Source organism: Ranitomeya imitator, chromosome 6 (assembly GCF_032444005.1).
Source record: "Ranitomeya imitator isolate aRanImi1 chromosome 6, aRanImi1.pri, whole genome shotgun sequence".
NCBI classification, from domain to species: Eukaryota; Metazoa; Chordata; class Amphibia; order Anura; family Dendrobatidae; genus Ranitomeya; species Ranitomeya imitator.
In genome coordinates, this window is record NC_091287.1 from 63,897,562 (window position 1) to 63,917,880 (window position 20,319).

The 20,319-nt window shown below is 41.4% G+C and overlaps 1 protein-coding gene across 1 annotated transcript in view; it reads left to right on the forward strand.

Annotated features, from left to right (window-relative positions):
- Positions 1–20,319, forward strand: part of PTPRN2 (protein tyrosine phosphatase receptor type N2) — a 1,178,570-nt gene that overhangs the window by 1,120,922 nt on the left and 37,329 nt on the right. The window contains exons 17-18 of the mRNA XM_069729718.1: positions 10,280–10,357; positions 18,861–18,980. Coding sequence (XP_069585819.1) covers positions 10,280–10,357; positions 18,861–18,980 — 198 coding nt within the window. The remainder of the gene's footprint in view (positions 1–10,279; positions 10,358–18,860; positions 18,981–20,319) is intronic.

A 20,319-nucleotide genomic window follows, 5' to 3' on the forward strand; every position in this document is an offset into this window, starting at 1 on the left:
ATCTGCCCCCTGCCCCCCTGCTCTCCCCCTGCTTCTCTGATCTCCCCCCTGCCCTGTGGATCACCCTCTGCCCCGCTGATGTCCTCCCCTGCCCCGTTGATGTCCCCCCTGCCCCGCAGATCTCCCTCCTTGCCCCACGAATCTCTCCCCTGCCCTGTGGATCACCCCCTGCCCCGCTGATGTCCACCCCTGCCACGCAGATCTCCCCCCTGTCCTGTGGATCTCCCCCCTGCCCTGTGGATCGCCCCCTGCCCTGCTTATGACCTCCCCTGCCCCGGAGATCTCCCCCTGCCCCACGGATCTCGCCCCTGCCCTGTGGATCGCCCCCTGCCCCGCTGATGTCCTCCCCACTGCCCCGCAGATCTCCCCCCTGCCCCGCGGATCTCCCCCCTGCACCGCTGATGTCCCCCCTGCCCCGTTGATGTCCCCCCTGCCCCGCTGATGTCCCCCCTGCCCCGCTGATCACCCCCAGCCCCAGTTTTCCCATTAGGGTTAGGGTTGGGGCTAAAATTAGGGTTGGGATTAGGGGTTGTGTTAGGATTAGGGTTGGGATTAGGGCTAGGGTTAGGATTAGGGGTGAGTTGGGATTAGGGGTAGGGTTGGGATTAGGGGTAGGGGTGTGTTGGGGTTAGGGTTGGAGTTAGAATTGGGGGTTTCCACTGTTTAGGCACATCAGGGGCTCTCCAAACGCGACATGGTGTCCGATCTCAATTCCAGCCAATTCTGCGTTGAAAAAGTAAAACAGTTCTCCTTCCCTTCCGAGCTCTGCCGTGTACCCAAACAGTGGTTTACCCCAACATATGGGGTATCAGCGTACTCAGGACAATTTGACAACAACTTTTGTTGTCCAATTTCTCTTGTTACCCTTGGCAAAATAAAAATTGGGGGGCTAAAAAACCCTTTTTGTGGGAAAAAAATGATTTTTTTCACTGCTCTGCGTTATAAACTGTAGTGAAACACTTAGGGGTTCAAAGTTCTCACAACACATCTAAATAAGTTCCTTGGGGGTCTAGTTTCCAATATGGGGTCACTTGTGGGGGGTTTCTACTGTTTAGGTACATTAGGGGCTCTGCAAACGCAATGTGACGCCTGCGGACCATTCCATCTAACTCTGCATTCCAAATGGCGCTCCTTCCCTTCTGAGCTCTGCCATGCGCCCAAACGGTGGTTCCCCCCACATATGGGGTATCTGCGTACTCAGGACGAATTGGACAACAACTTTTGGGGACCAATTTCTCCTGTTACCCTTGTGAAAATAAAAAATTGCGGGCTAAAAATCATTTTTTAGGGAAAAAAAGATTTTTTATTTTCACGGCTCTGCATTATAAACTTCTGTGAAGCATTTGGGAGTAAAAAGTGCTCACCACACATCTAGATAAGTTCCTTGGGGGGGTTCTAGTTTCCAAAATGGGGTCATTTGTGGGGGGTTTCTACTGTTTAGGCACATCAGGGGCTCTGCAAATGCAAGGTGACGCCCGCAGACCATTCCATCAAAGTCTGCATTTCAAAACGTCACTACTTCCCTTCCGAGCCCCGACGTGTGCCCAAACAGTGGTTTACCCCCACATATGCAGTATCAGCATACTTAGAACAAACTGGGCAACAAATATTGCAGTCCTATTTCGCCTGTTACACTTGTGAAAATAAAAAATTGCTTGCTAAAACATAACTTTTGAGGAAAGAAAAATGATTTTTTTTTTCACAGCTCTGCGTTATAAACTTCTGTGAAGCACTTGGGGGTTCAAAGTGCTCACCACACATCTACATAAGTTCCTTGGGGGGTCTAGTTTCCAAAATGGGGTCACTTGTGGGGGGTTTCTACTGTTTAGGCACATATGGGGCTCTGCAAACCTAACATGATTCCCGCAGACCATTCCATCAAAGTCTGCATTCCAAAACGTCACTACTTCCCTTCTGAGCCCCAACGTGTGCCCAAACAGTAGTTCCCCCCCACATATGGGGTATCGGTGTACTCTGGACAAATTGTACAATATCTTTTGCGGTCCAGTTTCTCCTTTTACCCTTGGGACAATAAAAAAATTGTTGCTAAAGATCATTTTTGTGACTAAAAATTTAAATGTTCATTTTTTCCATGTTGCTTCTGCTGCTGTGAAGCACCTGAAGAGTAAATAAACTCCTTGAATGTGGTTTTGAGCACCTTGAGGGGTGCAGTTTTTAGAATGGTGTCACTTTTGGGTATTTTCAGCCATATAGACCCCTCAAACTGACTTCAAATGTGAGGTGGTCCCTAAAAAAATGGTTTTGTAAATTTCGTTGTAAAAATGAGAAATCGCTGGTCAAATTTTAACCCTTATAACTTCCTAGCAAAAAAAAAAATGTGTTTCCAAAATTGTGCTGATGTAAAGTAGACATGTGGGTAATGTTATTTATTAACTATTTTGTGTCACATAACTCTCTCGTTTAAGAGAATAAAAATTAAAAATTTTCAAAATTTTCACCAAATTTCCATTTTTTTCACAAATAAACGCAAAAATTATTGACCTAAATTTACCACTAACATGAAGCCCAATATGTCACGAATAAACAATCTCAGAACCGCTAGGTTCCGTTGAAGCGTTCCTGAGTTATTACCGCATAAAGGGATACTGGTCAGAATAGCAAAAAGCGGCCAAGTCATTAAGGTCAAAATAGGCTGGGTCATGAAGGGGTTAAGTCTCCTCTTAGCCCTCTTTTTTGCTAAATATTCCCAGATCCTTTAACTATTCCTCGTAGTACATACTTTGCAGTCCGCTCACCATCCTGGTAGCTCTTCTCCAAACTCGCTCCAGTTTTTCAATGTCTTTTTTAAAATGTGGTGCCCAGAACTGGACACAGTATTCTAGATTACGCCTGACCAAGGAGGAGTAGAGGGGGATAATTACTTCACGTGATGTAGACTTTATGTTTCTCTTAATACATCCCAGAACTGTGTTTGCCTTTTTTGCTGCTGCATCACACTGTTGACTCATGTGCAGTCTGTGATCTATTAGTATACCCAAGTCTTTTTAACATGTGCTGTTGCTTAGTTCCATTCCTCCGATTCTGCAGATGTAATTTTCGTTTTTCTTGCCCAGGTGTAAAATCTTACATTTGTCCCTGTTAAATACCATTCTATTAGTCGCTGCTCATTGTTCAATCTAATCTAGATCCTCCTGAATCCTTTCTCTGTCTTCTCTAGTGTTAGCTGGAAGGCTGCACACCATGTACACTGCACACTACAGTGTAGTGGCCCTGGTTCTGGCCCTGGGAGCGGGCAGTCATGTGATCACAAGTATGCGATATGCATAATCCCAGCCACATTCCAACTAGACTGTTTCTGGCCTCCCTCAATACACTTACGTTGAGCAAGGCCTCACAAGTCTAGTGGAAATGTGGATGGAACTATGTACTGTATATCGCATAATGTATCCCATCGCATAACAAAAAGTCTCAGCATTGGTTTGGAGAACAATACAGTGCACAGACTACTGTGCAGGTAAAAATTTAAAGGGAATGTAGTGCTGAATCTGTTTTATTAAAGCATGTAAAATCCATATATAAAAAAGGCAATCAATACCATAGGAAAAAGCAGACATGTCTCCAGAGGTCACGTTCCCCCCCCCCTTCCCCGACAATCACAAAGTGATGACATGTCATAGCAATATGGCATTGGGAAAACCGAGTAAATGAGTAAGTGTAGTTTATTTTTCAGGCTGTGTTGATATAATACTGGATCACCTCCAGACACATGGCCACACGTTTCGGTAGCGGGCCTCTCTGGTTCGGTTCTGATGCTGTCATGGTGGCTAGACCCGGTCCGTGACCCTGCTAAGGGGCGTCCAGTAAAGGTGGTACAGTTTGTCAGGAGTTCGTGACGCCACCTGTGGTGTTCGGTCAGGGTGACCGACGCTGCTGTGGGGTCCACTGGGGTGATGGAACGGCAGCTAGATGGTATACCTTCCCACAAGTGAAGTGTGTCCCCAGGGATTCCCAGTAAAGTAGATGGTGATGGTGTGAGGTGCAGGCAATAACGAGGACACAAGGTTGCAGTCTCTTTACCTCTTTACTGAAGACTTCAGGATCCTCAATCCAGAGCACGTTTAATAGGGCTATCAGAGACCGGCCGGTCTGATGGGCACTTCCAGAGTTTCCCTCGCAGATGGAAATCGTTGTAGTCCTACCCTGCTGAGCATTCGGAATAGTCCTCACAACTGCTGTTCTCGTTTCGTTCGTTCTCTACAGCTCTCTCTCTCGTTAGTTCCAGATGTTGCTAGTTTCTCGTCCCCGAGTATGTTTTGGCTAGGGCGCACCCGTATGACGGGAAGGCTTGGAGGTCTTCCGGGACCCTAGAGACGCCCCTCTCCCAGTGTTGCCCCCTATGTCTTCTTAGGAAATTTAAGGTAGACAGCCAACCTATAATTAACTGTCCTGCGGAGTTTGAAGTAAGGCCTGAAGTCAGTTACTCCCGCGGTGTTCCGGCCACCGGCTACACGCCAAAGTAGGATGTTGCCTCGGTCTCACGGCACAACTCCTACTGGTACTCCTTTTTGCTTGATCTCGTTTACACTGTTCCACAATATTCTTCCCTTCTTATGTCTTTCTTAGGATACCGCCGCAAGGTAGTGCAGGCGCGGTTCTGTAACGTTCTGTTCTGTTCGCTAGGCACCTGCCAGGTTCCCACGCCTGACAGGGACCCCCCTGTGTCTTCTCCCTGCAACACCCCCTGCCATGGGATGTTGCCTGAATCCAACCCAGTCAGCTTCTGACTAACTTCCTCCCCAGCCCCTAGTTTTACCAGTGTAAGGAGTGGCCCAATAAATAAAGCCTTTTTCTCCCCCTAGTGGCCGGAGTGTGAAGTGTAATGTGTTCTGGTGATACCTGGTCAGGAGAATTCCTTCAGTGCCATCAGACGTACCATCACTCCCCTTAGTGGCAGAGTGTCATACTGCAACGACCAGATCTCTGGGGCGCTGCATTACAGTTATGACTTACTGTATTTCATTCGTTTTTGGCAGTAAAACCCTTTATTTTCCTTAGACATAGGACTAATAGACCAGACCACCCAGATCCCTGCTTGTGTTTTGGCTTGAGCTATGTACGTTGCAATTTTTAGCTTTCCGCAGAATTATTTAGCAATCAAATATACCAGGATAAATTAACTGTTTTACTTAGAATATACAATACCATTATCTGCATCATCACAGCAAGGAGGATTACAGTAGGGAACTGACACATAACTGAGAGTTTGTTCTCAGTCTATGGAAGAAATACATACATATCAACAAACTGTAACAATTACCACTGCGCCATCTGCTGTTCACCCAAGATAGTCACTTCTACATAAGCCTGCAGCTGTTGTATATTCCATCAAGATTACTATCGTGTGATGATCAACATTAAGCAGGCTTTTCAGATGGATTACCGCTACGTGTCCATAGAGCTGCGCTACTGTCACGCCATCCAAATCATGTTAGTACATGGGGTTTTGCTTACAATTTCCAGTAATTTCCAAAAGCATTTTCTTTACAGGAGCAATTCCAAGTAATTATCCTAGAAGAGCTTTTAAGGGAAACTGTAACACACTATCCGGTTTAATAATTTAATAATTTTATTTATATAGCGCCAACATATGCGTTTATGCGGAGACCCCTTTATTCAATGGAGTCGAAATAGTAAAAAAAACACGAAATGTGACAATGTAAAGTAAATGCACAGAATGAAATATATAAACTGCACTTATTCCTGGAAAAGGAGACATCATTCTTGTGATTTTCCATAACATTACTTTCTTTCTACATAAATTGCAGCTCATGGGTAAGTATATAGCTGTATATCTTTTCAATTACAGAATAAATCAAGAATGTTTTCCGAGCAGTAAAAACTTATTATGCGATAGGTTCCACATAGAATTCTACAGGAAACTTCAATCTTCAATTCAGGCTTGTGAATTTCCCTCTATATACAAGTATACAGTATTTGAGCCGGAGATGTTTTCTAAGTTTGGGAATAAATATAAAAATTTGCAACGAAGAAAAAAGTAAACTTTTTATTTCCCGTTCCATGCTGTTCAAAAGTAAAAAAAATCGACAATACACTGTCACGCTCATTTATTACTCCTCATTATTTTGTCTTTTCCAATGACTGGATAAAGAAAAATAATTAATGGAGAATTAAAAAGTATTAAAATTCAAAGAAAACCTGTCACCAGACCAGTCACCTGTCAAAAGTGGCAAGTTTTCTGCTCTTATTTTATTCAGGAGAGCAGTTAGAATATGACAATAGTTAGTACACCTCAATTCAATGCTTATGACCATTTCACAGGATAGATGATAATAGAAAATACTGACAAGCATCTCCAAACAGAATAAAGCAGTGTGAACAAGCTGCAATGACTGCATAATATATAAACAAGAAATTGCAGCAGCCTCTGTCAGCGCTAAGATTTATGCAAACATTAAATATATGACATGTAAACTGCATTACTGCTATATGGAATATACTTCTAAAAGTGAAGGTCCTTAGCACATAAATGCACCAATTTATGTGAGCCCACCAGCCACGACAAGGTGTACCTCTCTTTGATAGGACCCTAAATCTAATATTTATTAAACATGCCTCTCCTGGGCTGAAAGTCTACAAATTTAAAGGGCAGGAACGATCCAGCACCTCTATATTTGGCTGAGGACCCCTCCCATCACTCAGACATCCTTGTTCTATCTCCCTCCCATCAGTCAGACATCCGTGTTCTGTGTTATGTATGGATAGAATACGTACCTGTTTAAAGGTACCGTCACACTGACCAACTTCACAACGATATCGCTAGTGATCCGTGACGTTGCAGCGTCCTGGATAGCGATATCGTTGTGTTTGACACGCAGCAGCGATCTGGATCCTGCTGTGACATCGCTGGTCGGAGCAGAAAGTCCAGAACTTTATTTCGGCGCTGGATCTCCCGCAGACATCGCTGAATCGGCATGTGTGACGCCGATTCAGCGATGTCTTCACTGGTAACCAGGGTAAATATCGGGTTACTAAGCGCAGGGCCGCGCTTAGTAACCCGATGTTTACCCTGGTTACCAGTGTAAATGTAAAAAAAAACCAAGCACTACATACTTACATTCTGGTGTCTGTGGCGTCCCCCCGGCGTTCTGCTTCCCTGCACTCCTCCTGCATCCTGTGTCAGCGCCGGCCAGCCGTAAAGCAATTACAGCGGTGACGTCACCGCTCTGCTTTTACGGCCAGCACTTACACAGTGCAGGGAAGGAGAAAGCCGGGGGACGCGACAGGAATGTAAGTATGTAATGTTTGTTTTTTTTACATTTACACTGGTAACCAGGGTAAACATCGGGTTACTAAGCGCGGCCCTGCGCTTAGTAACCCGATGTTTACCCTGGTTACCCGGGGACTTCAGGATCGTTGGTCGCTGGAGAGCTGTCTGTGTGACAGCTCTCCAGCGACCACACAACGACGCTGCAGCGATCGGCATCGTTGTCGGTATCGCTGCAGCATCGCTAAATGTGACGGTACCTTTAGTCTATGGTGGTGTTCACGTGTCCATGTTTTGTTACATATCATATGTCCATGCAAAAATCATGGAGACACTTGGATCCAAAATACTAATTTCACTCCATATTTTTTCACATATGTGATTAAATACAGATGTTTGAATGAGGCCTAAAGCTGTATTAATTAGTGCTGGATCCCACCTGCCAGGGCCGGACTGGCCATCGGGCACTTCTGGCAAATGCCAGAAGGGCCGGTGCCAGTAGTGGGGCGCTGCACGTCTACTCACCTCCACCCCCAGCGCCGCCGCCGCATTCAACTATACCGGCGTCTATGACGCCAGTATAGTTGAATTTAATAATGGAGGAGAGAGCGTCCGCTGTCGCTTCCTCTCCCATCATTCCCCGCTCTGCACTGCGGGTACGCGCACACTCACTTTTTTTTTTTATCGGACTGTGGGGCTATTCTCGGGGGGGAGGAGAGATGCGGGCTGTGCTGTATACTGCTATGTGGGCTGTACTGAATACTGCTAAGTGGGCTGTGCTGTATATTGCTACGTGGGCTGTGCTGTATACTGCTACATGGGCTGTGCTGTATACTGCTACGTGGGCTGTGCTGTATACTGCTACATGGGCTGTGCTGTATACTGCTACGTGGGCTGTGCTGTATACTGCTACATGGGCTGTGCTGTATACTGCTACGTGTGTTCTGTATACTACTCTGTGGGCTGTGCTGTATACTACTATGTGGGCTGTGCTGTATAGTACTGTGTGGGCTGTGCTGTATACTACTATGTGGGCTGTGTTATCTGCTATGCGGGTTGTGCTATATACTATGCGGATTGTGCTATATACTCTGCGGGCTTTGCTATATACTATGGAGGGTATATTATATTCTATGGGGGAGACCGTGTTATATACTATGGGGGGTATATTATATTCTATGGGGGAGGCTGTGTTATATTCTATGGGGGTATATTTTATTCTATTGGGAGGCTGTGTTATATACTATGGGGGGTATATTATATTCTATGGGGAGGCTGTGTTATATACTATGGGGGGCTGCATTATATTCTATGGGGGCTACATTATATATTATAGGGAGGTGGGCTGCATTATATTCTATGGGGGGCTGTATTAGATTTTATGAGGGATGATTGCATCATACTCTTTGATGGGGCTGCATTATATTCTGTGGGGAGGTGGGCTGTATTATATTCTATTCGGGGCTACAATATATTCTATGGGGGGCTGTATTATATTTATATTCTTTGAGGGGTGATTGCATCATACTCTATGAAGGGGCTGCATTAAACTATGAGGGGGGCTGCATTATACTCTGGGGTGGCTGCATTATACTCTGAGGTGGCTGCATTATATTCTGTAGGGTGGTGGCTGCATCATACTTTACGGGGTGGCTGCATTATACTGTATTGAGGACTATGGGGAATATGTTATACTATATGAAGAACTATGGGGTGCATTATACTATGGAAAGTGAATTGTACTACATGGATGATACTATATGGAGCAGTATGAGGAGTGTATTATGCTATATGGGGGACTGAGCAGTAACTGTAACTGTAACTCAGCGCTTGTAAATACAACCGAAATTCTTTTGTGTGATGTGCAATATGTTGGCATTTGGGGCCCCATTTTAAACTTTGTCTAGGACCCCACTTTGCCTAAAACCGGCCCTGCCTACAAGTGTACAAAGATATTATACAGTCACCATGTGACAAGTGGGCTTGTGTAACTTCAAATGCCAAGGTTGAATTTTAGTCCCAGTCCGGCCCTGCTACCTGCCCTTTAGAATTGTAGACTTTTAGCCTGGGATACGTAATATTAGGTTTAGGGTCCCATCAAAGAAAGGTCACCTTGTCATGTCTAGTGGTCCCTTGTCATGGCTAGTGGGTGCCAAGTACCTTAATTTTATAAGAATAATTTATTATAGCAGTCCACATTTCATATATTAAACATTTGCAGACATCTTTTATTGCTACATAGAGTTTGTTGTATTCTTCTGTTATGACAGAGAGAAGTCTCTAATTGCTGGGGTTACCCACAGACCCTGACTGGTCACAAGTAAGGGGGTCTGTGCCACTCTTAGAATGGAGAACCATTTGGCTATCCTCACTGAGGCCATGGACTTTGAATAAAGCAGCAGTTTGCAAGTTGGGCCTCCATATCCTTCAATCAGGGGACACCGGACCCCCAACAAACATACATCATGTCGACAGATGATAAGTGCTGATTTCCATTCTCAGGTCAGGAGGCTCAGATACATGTTTGCCTCCTCTCTCCTTGTTATCACTTGTAGAATACAGCCCTACAGCCCACTTTGTTAATTTTGTAGCACCGGTTCTCATAAGGAAGTGACATCACCAATCAAAGCTTGTAGTCCTTCCTACACGGGACTGATAGCAATTATATGGGCTGTCTCTAGGGTAATCAATGTTCTTTATACATATGACAATCTTCATGCCAGCTATGATTCCTCGAGTCCATAAAAGGAAGGAGTCAGGAAGTAGGGATGGAACTTTACCCATAATATGGAACAATTAGCATCTGCCTTATGGGGTTTTTGCCTTCCTTGCCTTCCTCTGAGTCAACACGTTAAGTTGTTGGTTGAAATCATTGTGTCTTTGTTACACTTTCAAACTATAAAGGTCTTCAGTCCTTTTTTTAGTTGTAGATTGTTTACTTTAATGTTTTTTAGTATTTGGCAAATTATATTTCATTCATTAATTCTCCATTCCATGTTTTTTGAGGTTTTTCATTCTTTTTTTTTTTTGCAGATGGACCATGATCCAAGAAATCCAGCTTACATTGCAAGTCAAGGACCACTCCCCTCCACGGTAGCTGATTTCTGGCAGGTAAATGATTGATTTATTGGTTTCCTGACATTTAGAATTGATTTTATTTTAATATATATATATTTATTTTGGAATTCACATTATTGTGTAAAGAATAGACAATAACATCTGTGGTATTTTAAAATGTTTCTTATCATGGATACGCTTTAGAAATAGACCATAAGGTCCCACAAAGGTACAGCTCATGCATATTACTGTAATATAGCACTGTACAGCCTCCGTGGTCTACAGAGGTGTAATACACAACCCATAGACTAGGTGGGATATTAGTGGACCACCATATGTCCATTTCATGCTGGAAAAATATTTAGAATTGAGTCCTCAATTCTGAATATTTTTCTATCTACTGGCTAACACGGTACCAAGATATCTATCTTTCCTGTATTTCATGCTGAGGTTTTTTATTTAGTAGATTCCATATAAATCTGACATTTAAAAAAAAATAAATGTGTTAATAGCTTTATATTATGGCACTGTATGAAACACTCTATGGCAGCACTATGGCTGTATAGGGAGGGAGCCTCCATACTACAGTGTGTCCTGTTGCTACAGGCAAAATTAACTGTCCTCTGATTTGCCTGGCAAGTTCCCATTGAAAACCAGAGTAAAAAGTTAGGTTCTAATAAAGGGCACCCAAGTGGGTGAACCCATTATATTAGCTGAAAGTACCCCATTCCCCATTAATGTCTAGTGTATAATTGTCACAGATCAGGTGTCAGAGAATACTCAGCATATATTGTAGAAGTATTTAAAGGGGTTGTCCAGTGAAGATAAGTTCTCACCTAGTTGGTATCAGATAGATCTTTGGAAGCCCAACCAATGGGACCCGCACTGATCTGCAGAACGGGGAACTTTTACCCCTCGTTAGAATGGAGCGGCAGAGGACATGCTTGAACACCACTCCATTCATTCTCTATGGGACTGCCTGAAAAAGCCAAGCTCAGTAGTCGGTAGCCCTATTGTGATGAATGGAGCAGCGGTCGTTGCTGTCGGGGATAAAAGTTCAGGACTCGCACATGTGAATAGGTGGACAACACCTTTAAATAATGGGAAGTATATTATGTGTTAAAGGCTTATACAGTATTTGGAAATATACCTTGAATTTTCCAGTACATGGACCATTAATGTTATCATTACCATTGATGGAGTCACAATTATTTGTTGCACTGGTCTACATAGGTTTATTACCGGCAGCTATTTCTCATCTTAAAATACATGTTGTTGGTAACATATTGGGAGACGGTAGTAAGTACCAGACACAGATCTCTACGGGGTCAATATAACGCTCTAAAATTAGCCATGTATCAGAGAGTCACGGGATCCGACCAAATATGACAGTAGGAGATAAGGGCTCATATGTTCCAGCTGAATGAATGAATGTATAAGGCTTCATTCAGACCTCCGATTTTTCCACAACAGAAAAATGAACCGATTATTCTGTTCAGATTCGATCAGACTTTGATCAGACTGTGGTCCAAGTGTCATCTGATTTTCTCGTATGTGGAGAAATGGAAAAAAAATTCCACCTTTCTCATTCTGACTGTCCGTGAAAATCGGATGTCATCTGAAATATGCCCTCATCTATAAGTACGGGCTCCGATCCCGGGTCCCGGCAGGTCATCATACAGTATATATATACATATATCATACAAAAGTAAGAAAAAAAATCCTTAGGCTACAACAAGCGCTAAAGAAGAAACAGAGATGTGAGGAATGAAATGAACTGATTTTATTAGAGCCACTCATTTCGGAGCAGCTCCAGCCCCTTCCATAGACATATCAGTTATTCCTGAAGAAGGGGCTGGACCAGCTCAGAAACGCGTAGTAATAAAATCAGTTCATCTTACTCCTCACACTTCCTTTTCGTCAGCAGCGCTTTTTGGAGCCCACTCAATTTGTTCTCATTTTTGTATGAGTTTTTTTAATTGGACTTCCTATCCGAGTTTCACAAGGCCAAATATATTAGTAAGTTGGATAACTGAGTGTACCTTTAACTTATCAACGCTTTAACGCGAATCTGTGACCATATTTCACAATATAATAAAAAGGTCTATTAGACCTGATTTTACTGGTGTAGTTACTTTGAAAATCTATGTCAGAATGGCTGTATAATTCCCAAATTAAAACGGGCCTTTTATAATTTTAGCTAGAGCCGGATTATATTTATTATTAAGCAAAGACTCTTTCACGAAGCATTATACAGCCATCCTGTTATGGAATTTCAAAATAAGTGTATCGGCCCCATCAAGTCTAAGAGCTCTATTTATTAATGTACTCAGTTTGTATTGTGAAATGTGGACATATTTGCTTTTAGATTTATCTGTATTTTGTTATTGTGAAGACATAACATTTCCTTCTGCAACATCAGAAAGTAAATAATAACCGACGTGTGATATTGAAGTTGATTTTATAGTTCTTTACGATAGTAGACACCCAAGGAATTATAGATTTTCTCAAACTCTTATGAATAATACACTGCAAGCAACAAAGCATGGTTGCTGATATTTCCAGGTACACCTGAGGTTCCCTCAACATAGGACGCATACAATATATTGATTCTGAAAGCCTAGCATTCCCCCTAAGTAAAAGATTAAGTAACCTTGATCAATAAATAATAGTATAAAATCTCATATTTTTTATAGTTCTTGTTTCTTGAGAATATTTGCTTCTTAGACAAACAGTTCTCAACATTGAATCTTTGATACTACACTGAGCTGCTATTTTATTGCATTTCAGTCCAACTCTCCAGGTGAAGCCGAACAGATGTTTATGACGCTGCTTATAAGCTTTATATGTACCAAGTGGAGCGATCCATTCTCATCGGTTCTTCACCCCATGTACATGAAAGGGTTACAGTCACATTGAGTCCAATACTTGCACATACTGCCATTAATTGCTAAGTGTGTAGGTAGGAAAACTCTGCAGAAAGAATGGGAACTCTAGCGCCACCTAGAAGTAGGAATCCTAAAAGTCAATATTAACCCTTTAAGGAATCTTTCCATATGACTAAGGGTAAGACACCAAACCAGAAACTCTATTTGCAGACATGGGGTATTTGCCCCTCATCCTTGCAAAGCGTCACCACTGCGTGTACGCTTCCCGGCTTCAGAGGTGCACTGCGCATGAACGGGAGCCATCTTCTGAACTTCTGGTCATGTGCAGCATAGCATTCACCCGGCTTCAGAGACACAGTGACGCTGCTGAAATGTGCGCATGCACTGCGCATGAACGGGAGCCATCTTCTGAACTTCCGGTCATGTGCAGGATAGCATACACCCGGCTTCAGAGACGCAGTGACGCTGCTGAAATGAGCGGCGCGCATGCGCCAGATTTACATAAGCGGCGATGACGACAGCTCCTGCAAATTATGTTACTATACCTACAGGGCGGTGATAACATGGAAAGAGGGCTGACGAATCTGGGGCAACTAATACCCCATCGACAAGTCAAAGCCCTCATTAGCGTAGCAAACAGGGACATTATGAATGCTTTTTTAAACCTAGTTTTTACCTAAAAACTTTCTACAGGGCTGGTTAGGCAGGGATGTACTGATACATAAGGGGATGGTGCTGGGTTGGAGGGGATGGAGGACCATACAGGTTCCCTTTAAGGAGACCTGTAAGCCATTTAATGCTCCTCGGGGACCTTACCGCATTTATACAAATCACCTCTTTAGAGCAAGGGCCATTTAAGTGGCCTATATTTCTCCCTACGTTAACTTGGTGCGCTCAACAAGGAGAAACTTTAAGCTTTAAACACCAGGCCAGAGGCCTTTAACCAATCCTAAATCAGTTCTTCTTTACACTGAAACACATATCTGCAAATGGAGATTATGATTTGGCTAATGCTACCCAGTTATATAGCAAGGCTCTTTATTGGGACAATATTGACTTTTAGGATTCTAAAGTTCCTGTTTTTCTCCCTGAAGAGGTTATTAACATGTTTAAATTCCCAAGGGAGCAGTGCATGGCCTATAAGTCTCCTTATGCCAACTTGATGCTCTCCAAGAAGACTTTTTCACCTTAAGTGAATGGAGGTGCATAGTCCCTACTTAGGGGCGCAGCTATTGGAAATGTAGAGGTAGCACTGGCATCAGGTTCCTCTCCTACAACTGTGTTATGAATGACACGTTATGAGGATCCTCTAACTGATTCCGCACTGTTCTGTATCATGGAGGCATGTGCATTTCATGTGCCAACATATGACCGCTGCATACTATCAAGTACTCCTCTACTCCCCTAGAATACCTTTAAAGCAAAATAAATATGTAATAATAATAATAATAATAATAATTTTATTTATATAGCGCCAACATATTCCGCAGCGCTTTACAAATTATAGAGGGGACTTGTACAGACAATAGACATTACAGCATAACAGAAATACAGTTCAAAACAGATACCAGGAGGAGTGAGGGCCCTGCTGCTCGCAAGCTTACAAACTATGGGGAAAAGGGGAGACACGAGAGGTGGATGGTAACAATTGCTTTAGTTATTCGGACCAGCTATAGTGTAAGGCTCAGGTGTTCATGTAAAGCTGCATGAACCAGTTACCTGCCTAAGTATGTAGCAGTACAGACACAGAGGGCTAATACTGCATAAAGTGTATGAGAACATGATGCGAGGAACCTTTTTTTTTTTTTTATTATAAATAGGCCACACAGGGATCGTTAGGTTAATGCATTGAGGCGGTAGGCCAGTCTGAACAAATGAGTTTTTAGGGCACGCTTAAAACTGTGGGGATTGGGGATTAATCGTATTAACCTAGGTAGTGCATTCCAAAGAATCGGCGCAGCACGTGTAAAGTCTTGGAGACGGGAGTGGGAGGTTCTGATTATTGAGGATGCTAACCTGAGGTCATTAGCGGAGCGGAGGGCACGGGTAGGGTGGTAGACTGATACCAGGGAGGAGATGTAGGGTGGTGCTGAGCCATGGAGTGCTTTGTGGATGAGGGTAGTAGTTTTGTACTGGATTCTGGAGTGGATGGGTAGCCAGTGTAATGACTGGCACAGGGTAGAGGCATCGGTGTAACGGTTGGTGAGGAATATGATCCTGGCTGCAGCATTCAGGACAGATTGGAGCGGGGAGAGTTTTGCAAGAGGGAGACCGATTAGTAGAGAGTTACAATAGTCCAGACGAGAATGAATAAGTGAAACAGTCAGAGTTTTTGCAGAGTCGAAATTAAGAAAAGGGCGAATTCTAGAAATGTTTTTGAGATGCAGGTAAGAAGAGCGAGCCAGTGATCGGATGTAGGGGGTGAATGAAAGGTCAGAATCAAGGATGACCCCAAGGCAGCGGGCATGTTGCTTTGGAGTAATGGTGGAACCGCACACGGAGATGGCAATGTCAGGCAAAGGTAGGTTAGTAGAGGGAGAGAACACGAGGAGTTCAGTTTTTGACAGGTTTAGTTTCAGATAGAGGGAGGACATGATGTTAGAGACAGCGGTAAGACAATCACTGGTGTTTTCTAAAAAGGTCGGTGTGATATCGGGAGCAGAAGTGTATAATTGGGTGTCGTCAGCATAGAGATGGTACTGGAAACCAAATCTACTGATTGTTTGTCCAATAGGGGCAGTATACAACGAGAAGAGTAGGGGGCCTAGGACTGATCCTTGAGGAACCCCAACAGTAAGGGGAAGGTGAGAGGAGGAGGAACCAGCAAAACATACAGTGAAGGATCGGTCAGAGAGATAGGAATATGGTATGTATGGCATAATAACACAGAACTGCATGAAATTTACATGCCAGCAAAAAGTGACTGAAGAAAACAGAAGTGAAATAGTAAAAGGAATTCTTTATTGGGTAATCATGATAAAAACTTAGAACATAAAATTTAGAATTTAAAAAGACAGGGGATGAAAAAGACCTCCAAAGAAATTTTTAGGAACAGGGGCACAGCAGACCACCATATAGATGAAATGATTTGAAGGCACCACCCACTAAAAACCAAATTGAATCTCTGTAGCCTGCTATTAACAAATTGGATTTCTAAAACTCTACAAAAAAAGGATGGTATGATGCCACCCAGTGAGGGGAAATCCAAAAATACAGATGGTCAGATTGAAGAGATTGCAGCCAGATACAATCCAGTTAGGATAATGCACGCAAAAATCAAAGGAAAAACCGGTAAAAGATATATAAGTATTACCTGGGACCAATATGTAGGTAACGTGCTGCGGTGTGGTGCAGAGGAAAGGGGGTACTGCGTGCCGCTTCCTACGCCCGCCTGGTATGTATCGCAGCCTGATACAATTTTTTTTTTAAATTATGGATTCTGTAAAAATCAATAAGAAAAGCCTGTGTATACTATCAAAGGCACACGGATAGCAGTATAGCCCATATATTTCTATGGGTGTATTACCAATACATACAATCCAAATCTGTGAGTGTGAGATCTAAATACACGGCTGTGTCTGTAGAGCATTGGACCCCGTAGGGCAGTGTTTGTAGATTACTGACACCAGGAGGTGGAAAATCAAGATCATACTATGATAGGTTTCAATTTATCTATGCGAATATTTTGGCAAAATTGACCTTTTAAAATTTAGATATATTCTGGATATATGACGTGGTTTGTTTCCATGAGCCTAATTTATATCATATAAGAGATAGATAGATAGATAGATAGATAGATAGATAGATAGATAGATAGATAGATAGATAGATGATAGATAGATAGGGGATAGATAGATATGGATAAGATAGATAGATAGATAGATAGATAGATAGATAGATAGATAGATAGATAGATAGATAGATAGATAGATGTTCTGTCCATAGTTGTAGGCTGGTGGCCCAAAAGTGGCATGTATGGTAGAGTAGGACCCATCAGAAGGAGATCACCTTGCCGTGGTTAATGGGCACACATGAATTGGCCAATTTATGCGCTAAGAATCTTCATTTCATCTATTACTGTAAGTTTTCTGAAAAAAAAATTTTTGAAAAAAATTTGTGAAAAAAATATTTTTGAGAAGTAAAATTCATATTGAATATTATTCTGTGTCTTCACATGGCCTAGATTCATGTACATGTGCTGCTGTGTTCTTTTTTATCTATATTGCAGTTTGCAGCTTGCACATGTTCACATTAGAAGTGCTGGTTGTTGTTTTTTCTCTAGATAGATATGGGATAGATAGATAGATAGATAGATAGATAGATAGATAGATAGATAGATAGATAGATAGATATGGGATTAGATAGATAGATAGATAGATAGATAGATAGATAGATAGATAGATAGATAGATAGATAGATATGGGATAGATAGATAGATAGATAGATAGATAGATAGATAGATAGATAGATAGATAGATAGATATGGGATAGATAGATAGATATGGGATAGATAGATAGATAGATAGATAGATAGATAGATAGATAGATAGATAGATAGATAGATATGAGATAGATAGATATGGGATTAGATAGATAGATAGATATGGGATAAGATAGATAGATAGACAGATAGATAGATAGATAGATAGATAGATAGATAGATAGATAGATAGATAGATAGATAGATAGATAAATATGGATTAGATAAAGAGATAGATAGATTTGATTTTACTGGATTTACCGTGCACTCATACTACTAGCAGATAGAGGTTCCTGGGGGACCAACATCTATGTTGAGAACTGGGTCACGTATCTCCCTAGTGTCGTATCTCCCTAGTGTCGGGAAGTGGCCACATGTGCAGCACCTTTTTATTGCATTGAATGGTAATTCCTAAAGTTTGTAAGCTTCTTTGCAATTTTTGGAACTTCCAAACTCCTTCTTCACTGACAATACCAAGAGAAATGGCCCTGTGTTCAATTGATGTGGGTCCAAGTACTGTCTAAGATGGGAATAATGTTTTAAGAATACTAGATCTTCCAAAAGTACCGTAGTTTGTAACTCTAAACCTAGAAATGTAAGACTGCTCATTAATATCTCAGTGAATCCTGTACTTCATGTTGCATTTTTCACAACTCATTGAAATATCAGATATGTCCACTTAATTTTAACAATTCACAAAAGGATGCAGATACAAGTAGTTCAATGTAAATTGCAACTCTTCTACATCCATAAAAAAATGAAATACTACTACTTCTAATAATAATAATAATGTGTAATTTAATTCTTTAAACTTTGGGTGTGAAAGAAGCGAACATTAAGGTTGCTGTGATTGTGGAGATGATGTATTCCATGATTCCTCCTACTGCCGTACGTCCCTTATTAATATACAAGCTCCATATCAAAGGCCTGAATTCTGTGGTATTTGCCTTCTGCTCAAGCCGGCAATTTCCACAAAGAGAAAATATTTAAATGACATATTTTGTAAATGCTGCGCTGTGCTCGGGGATTTGGAAGCAGCTGCAGAGAAAAAGTGTCTAATGAAAATGAAATTTGAATTTGCACTGAATGGAATGAGTTTGGATTGTGCGTCTGAGTGCTGTAATTACACGTGTCACGCAGTAATTAAGCGGTTGCAGTGTGGCCACGGTGTGTCTCTCTTTGTCTGCAGATGGTATGGGAAAATGGCTGCGTTGTAATCGTGATGTTGACATCACTGGCAGAGAATGGAGTCAAACAGTGTTACCACTACTGGCCCGATGAAGGCTCCAACCTCTACCACATCTACGAGGTATGTATGTCTTATCCTCTACTGCATCCTGAACATTACAGCACATGCTGAGATATTATTCATTGACCACATAAACCTGCACCAAAAATCATAACACGTAAATTTAAAAAAATGACAATGATGAATTAAAAGTATTGTTTGGTGAATGCAGCTTCTGTGCCAAGCTTTTCATTATCCCATATCAGAAATGCTGCCATTATAGATAGATGATGGATAAATATGGGATATATAGATAGATAGATGGATAGATAGATAGATAGATAGATAGATAGATAGATAGATAGATAGATAGATAGATAGATAGATAGATAGATAGATATGGGATAGATAGATAGATAGATAGATAGATAGATAGATATGGGATAGATAGATAGATAGATAGATAGATATGGGATAGATAGATAGATAGATAGATAGATAGATAGATAGATAGATAGATATGGGATAGATAGATAGATAGGTAGATGGATAGATAGATAGATAGATATACAGTAGATAGATAGATAGATAGATAGATATACAGTAGATAGATAGATATACAGTAGATAGATAGATAGATAGATAGATAGATACTGTAGATAGATAGATAGATAGATAGATAGATAGATATGAGATAGATAGATAGATAGATAGATAGATATGAGATAGATAGATAGATAGATAGATATGGGATAGATAGATAGATAGATAGATAGATAGATAGATAGATAGATATGGGATAGATAGATAGATAGATAGATAGATATGAGATAGATAGATAGATAGATAGATAGATAGATATGGGATAGATAGATAGATAGATAGATAGATAGATAGATAGATAGATAGATATGGGATAGATAGATAGATAGATAGATAGATAGATAGATAGATAGATAGATAGATATGGGATAGATAGATAGATATGGGATAGATAGATAGATAGATAGATATGGGATAGATAGATAGATAGATAGATAGATATGGGATAGATAGATAGATATGGGATAGATAGATAGAGATAAAATAGATAGATAGATAGATAGATAGATAGATAGATAGATAGATAGATAGATAGATATGGGATAGATATGGGATAGATATGGGGATATATTGATAGATATGAGATAGATAGATAGATAGATAGATATGGGATAGATAGATAGATAGATATGGGATAGATAGATAGATAGATAGATAGATAGATAGATAGATAGATATGAGATAGATAGATAGATAGATAGATAGATAGATAGATAGATAGATAGATAGATATGGGATAGATATGGGATAGATATGGGGATATATTGATAGATATGAGATAGATAGATAGATAGATAGATAGATAGATAGATAGATA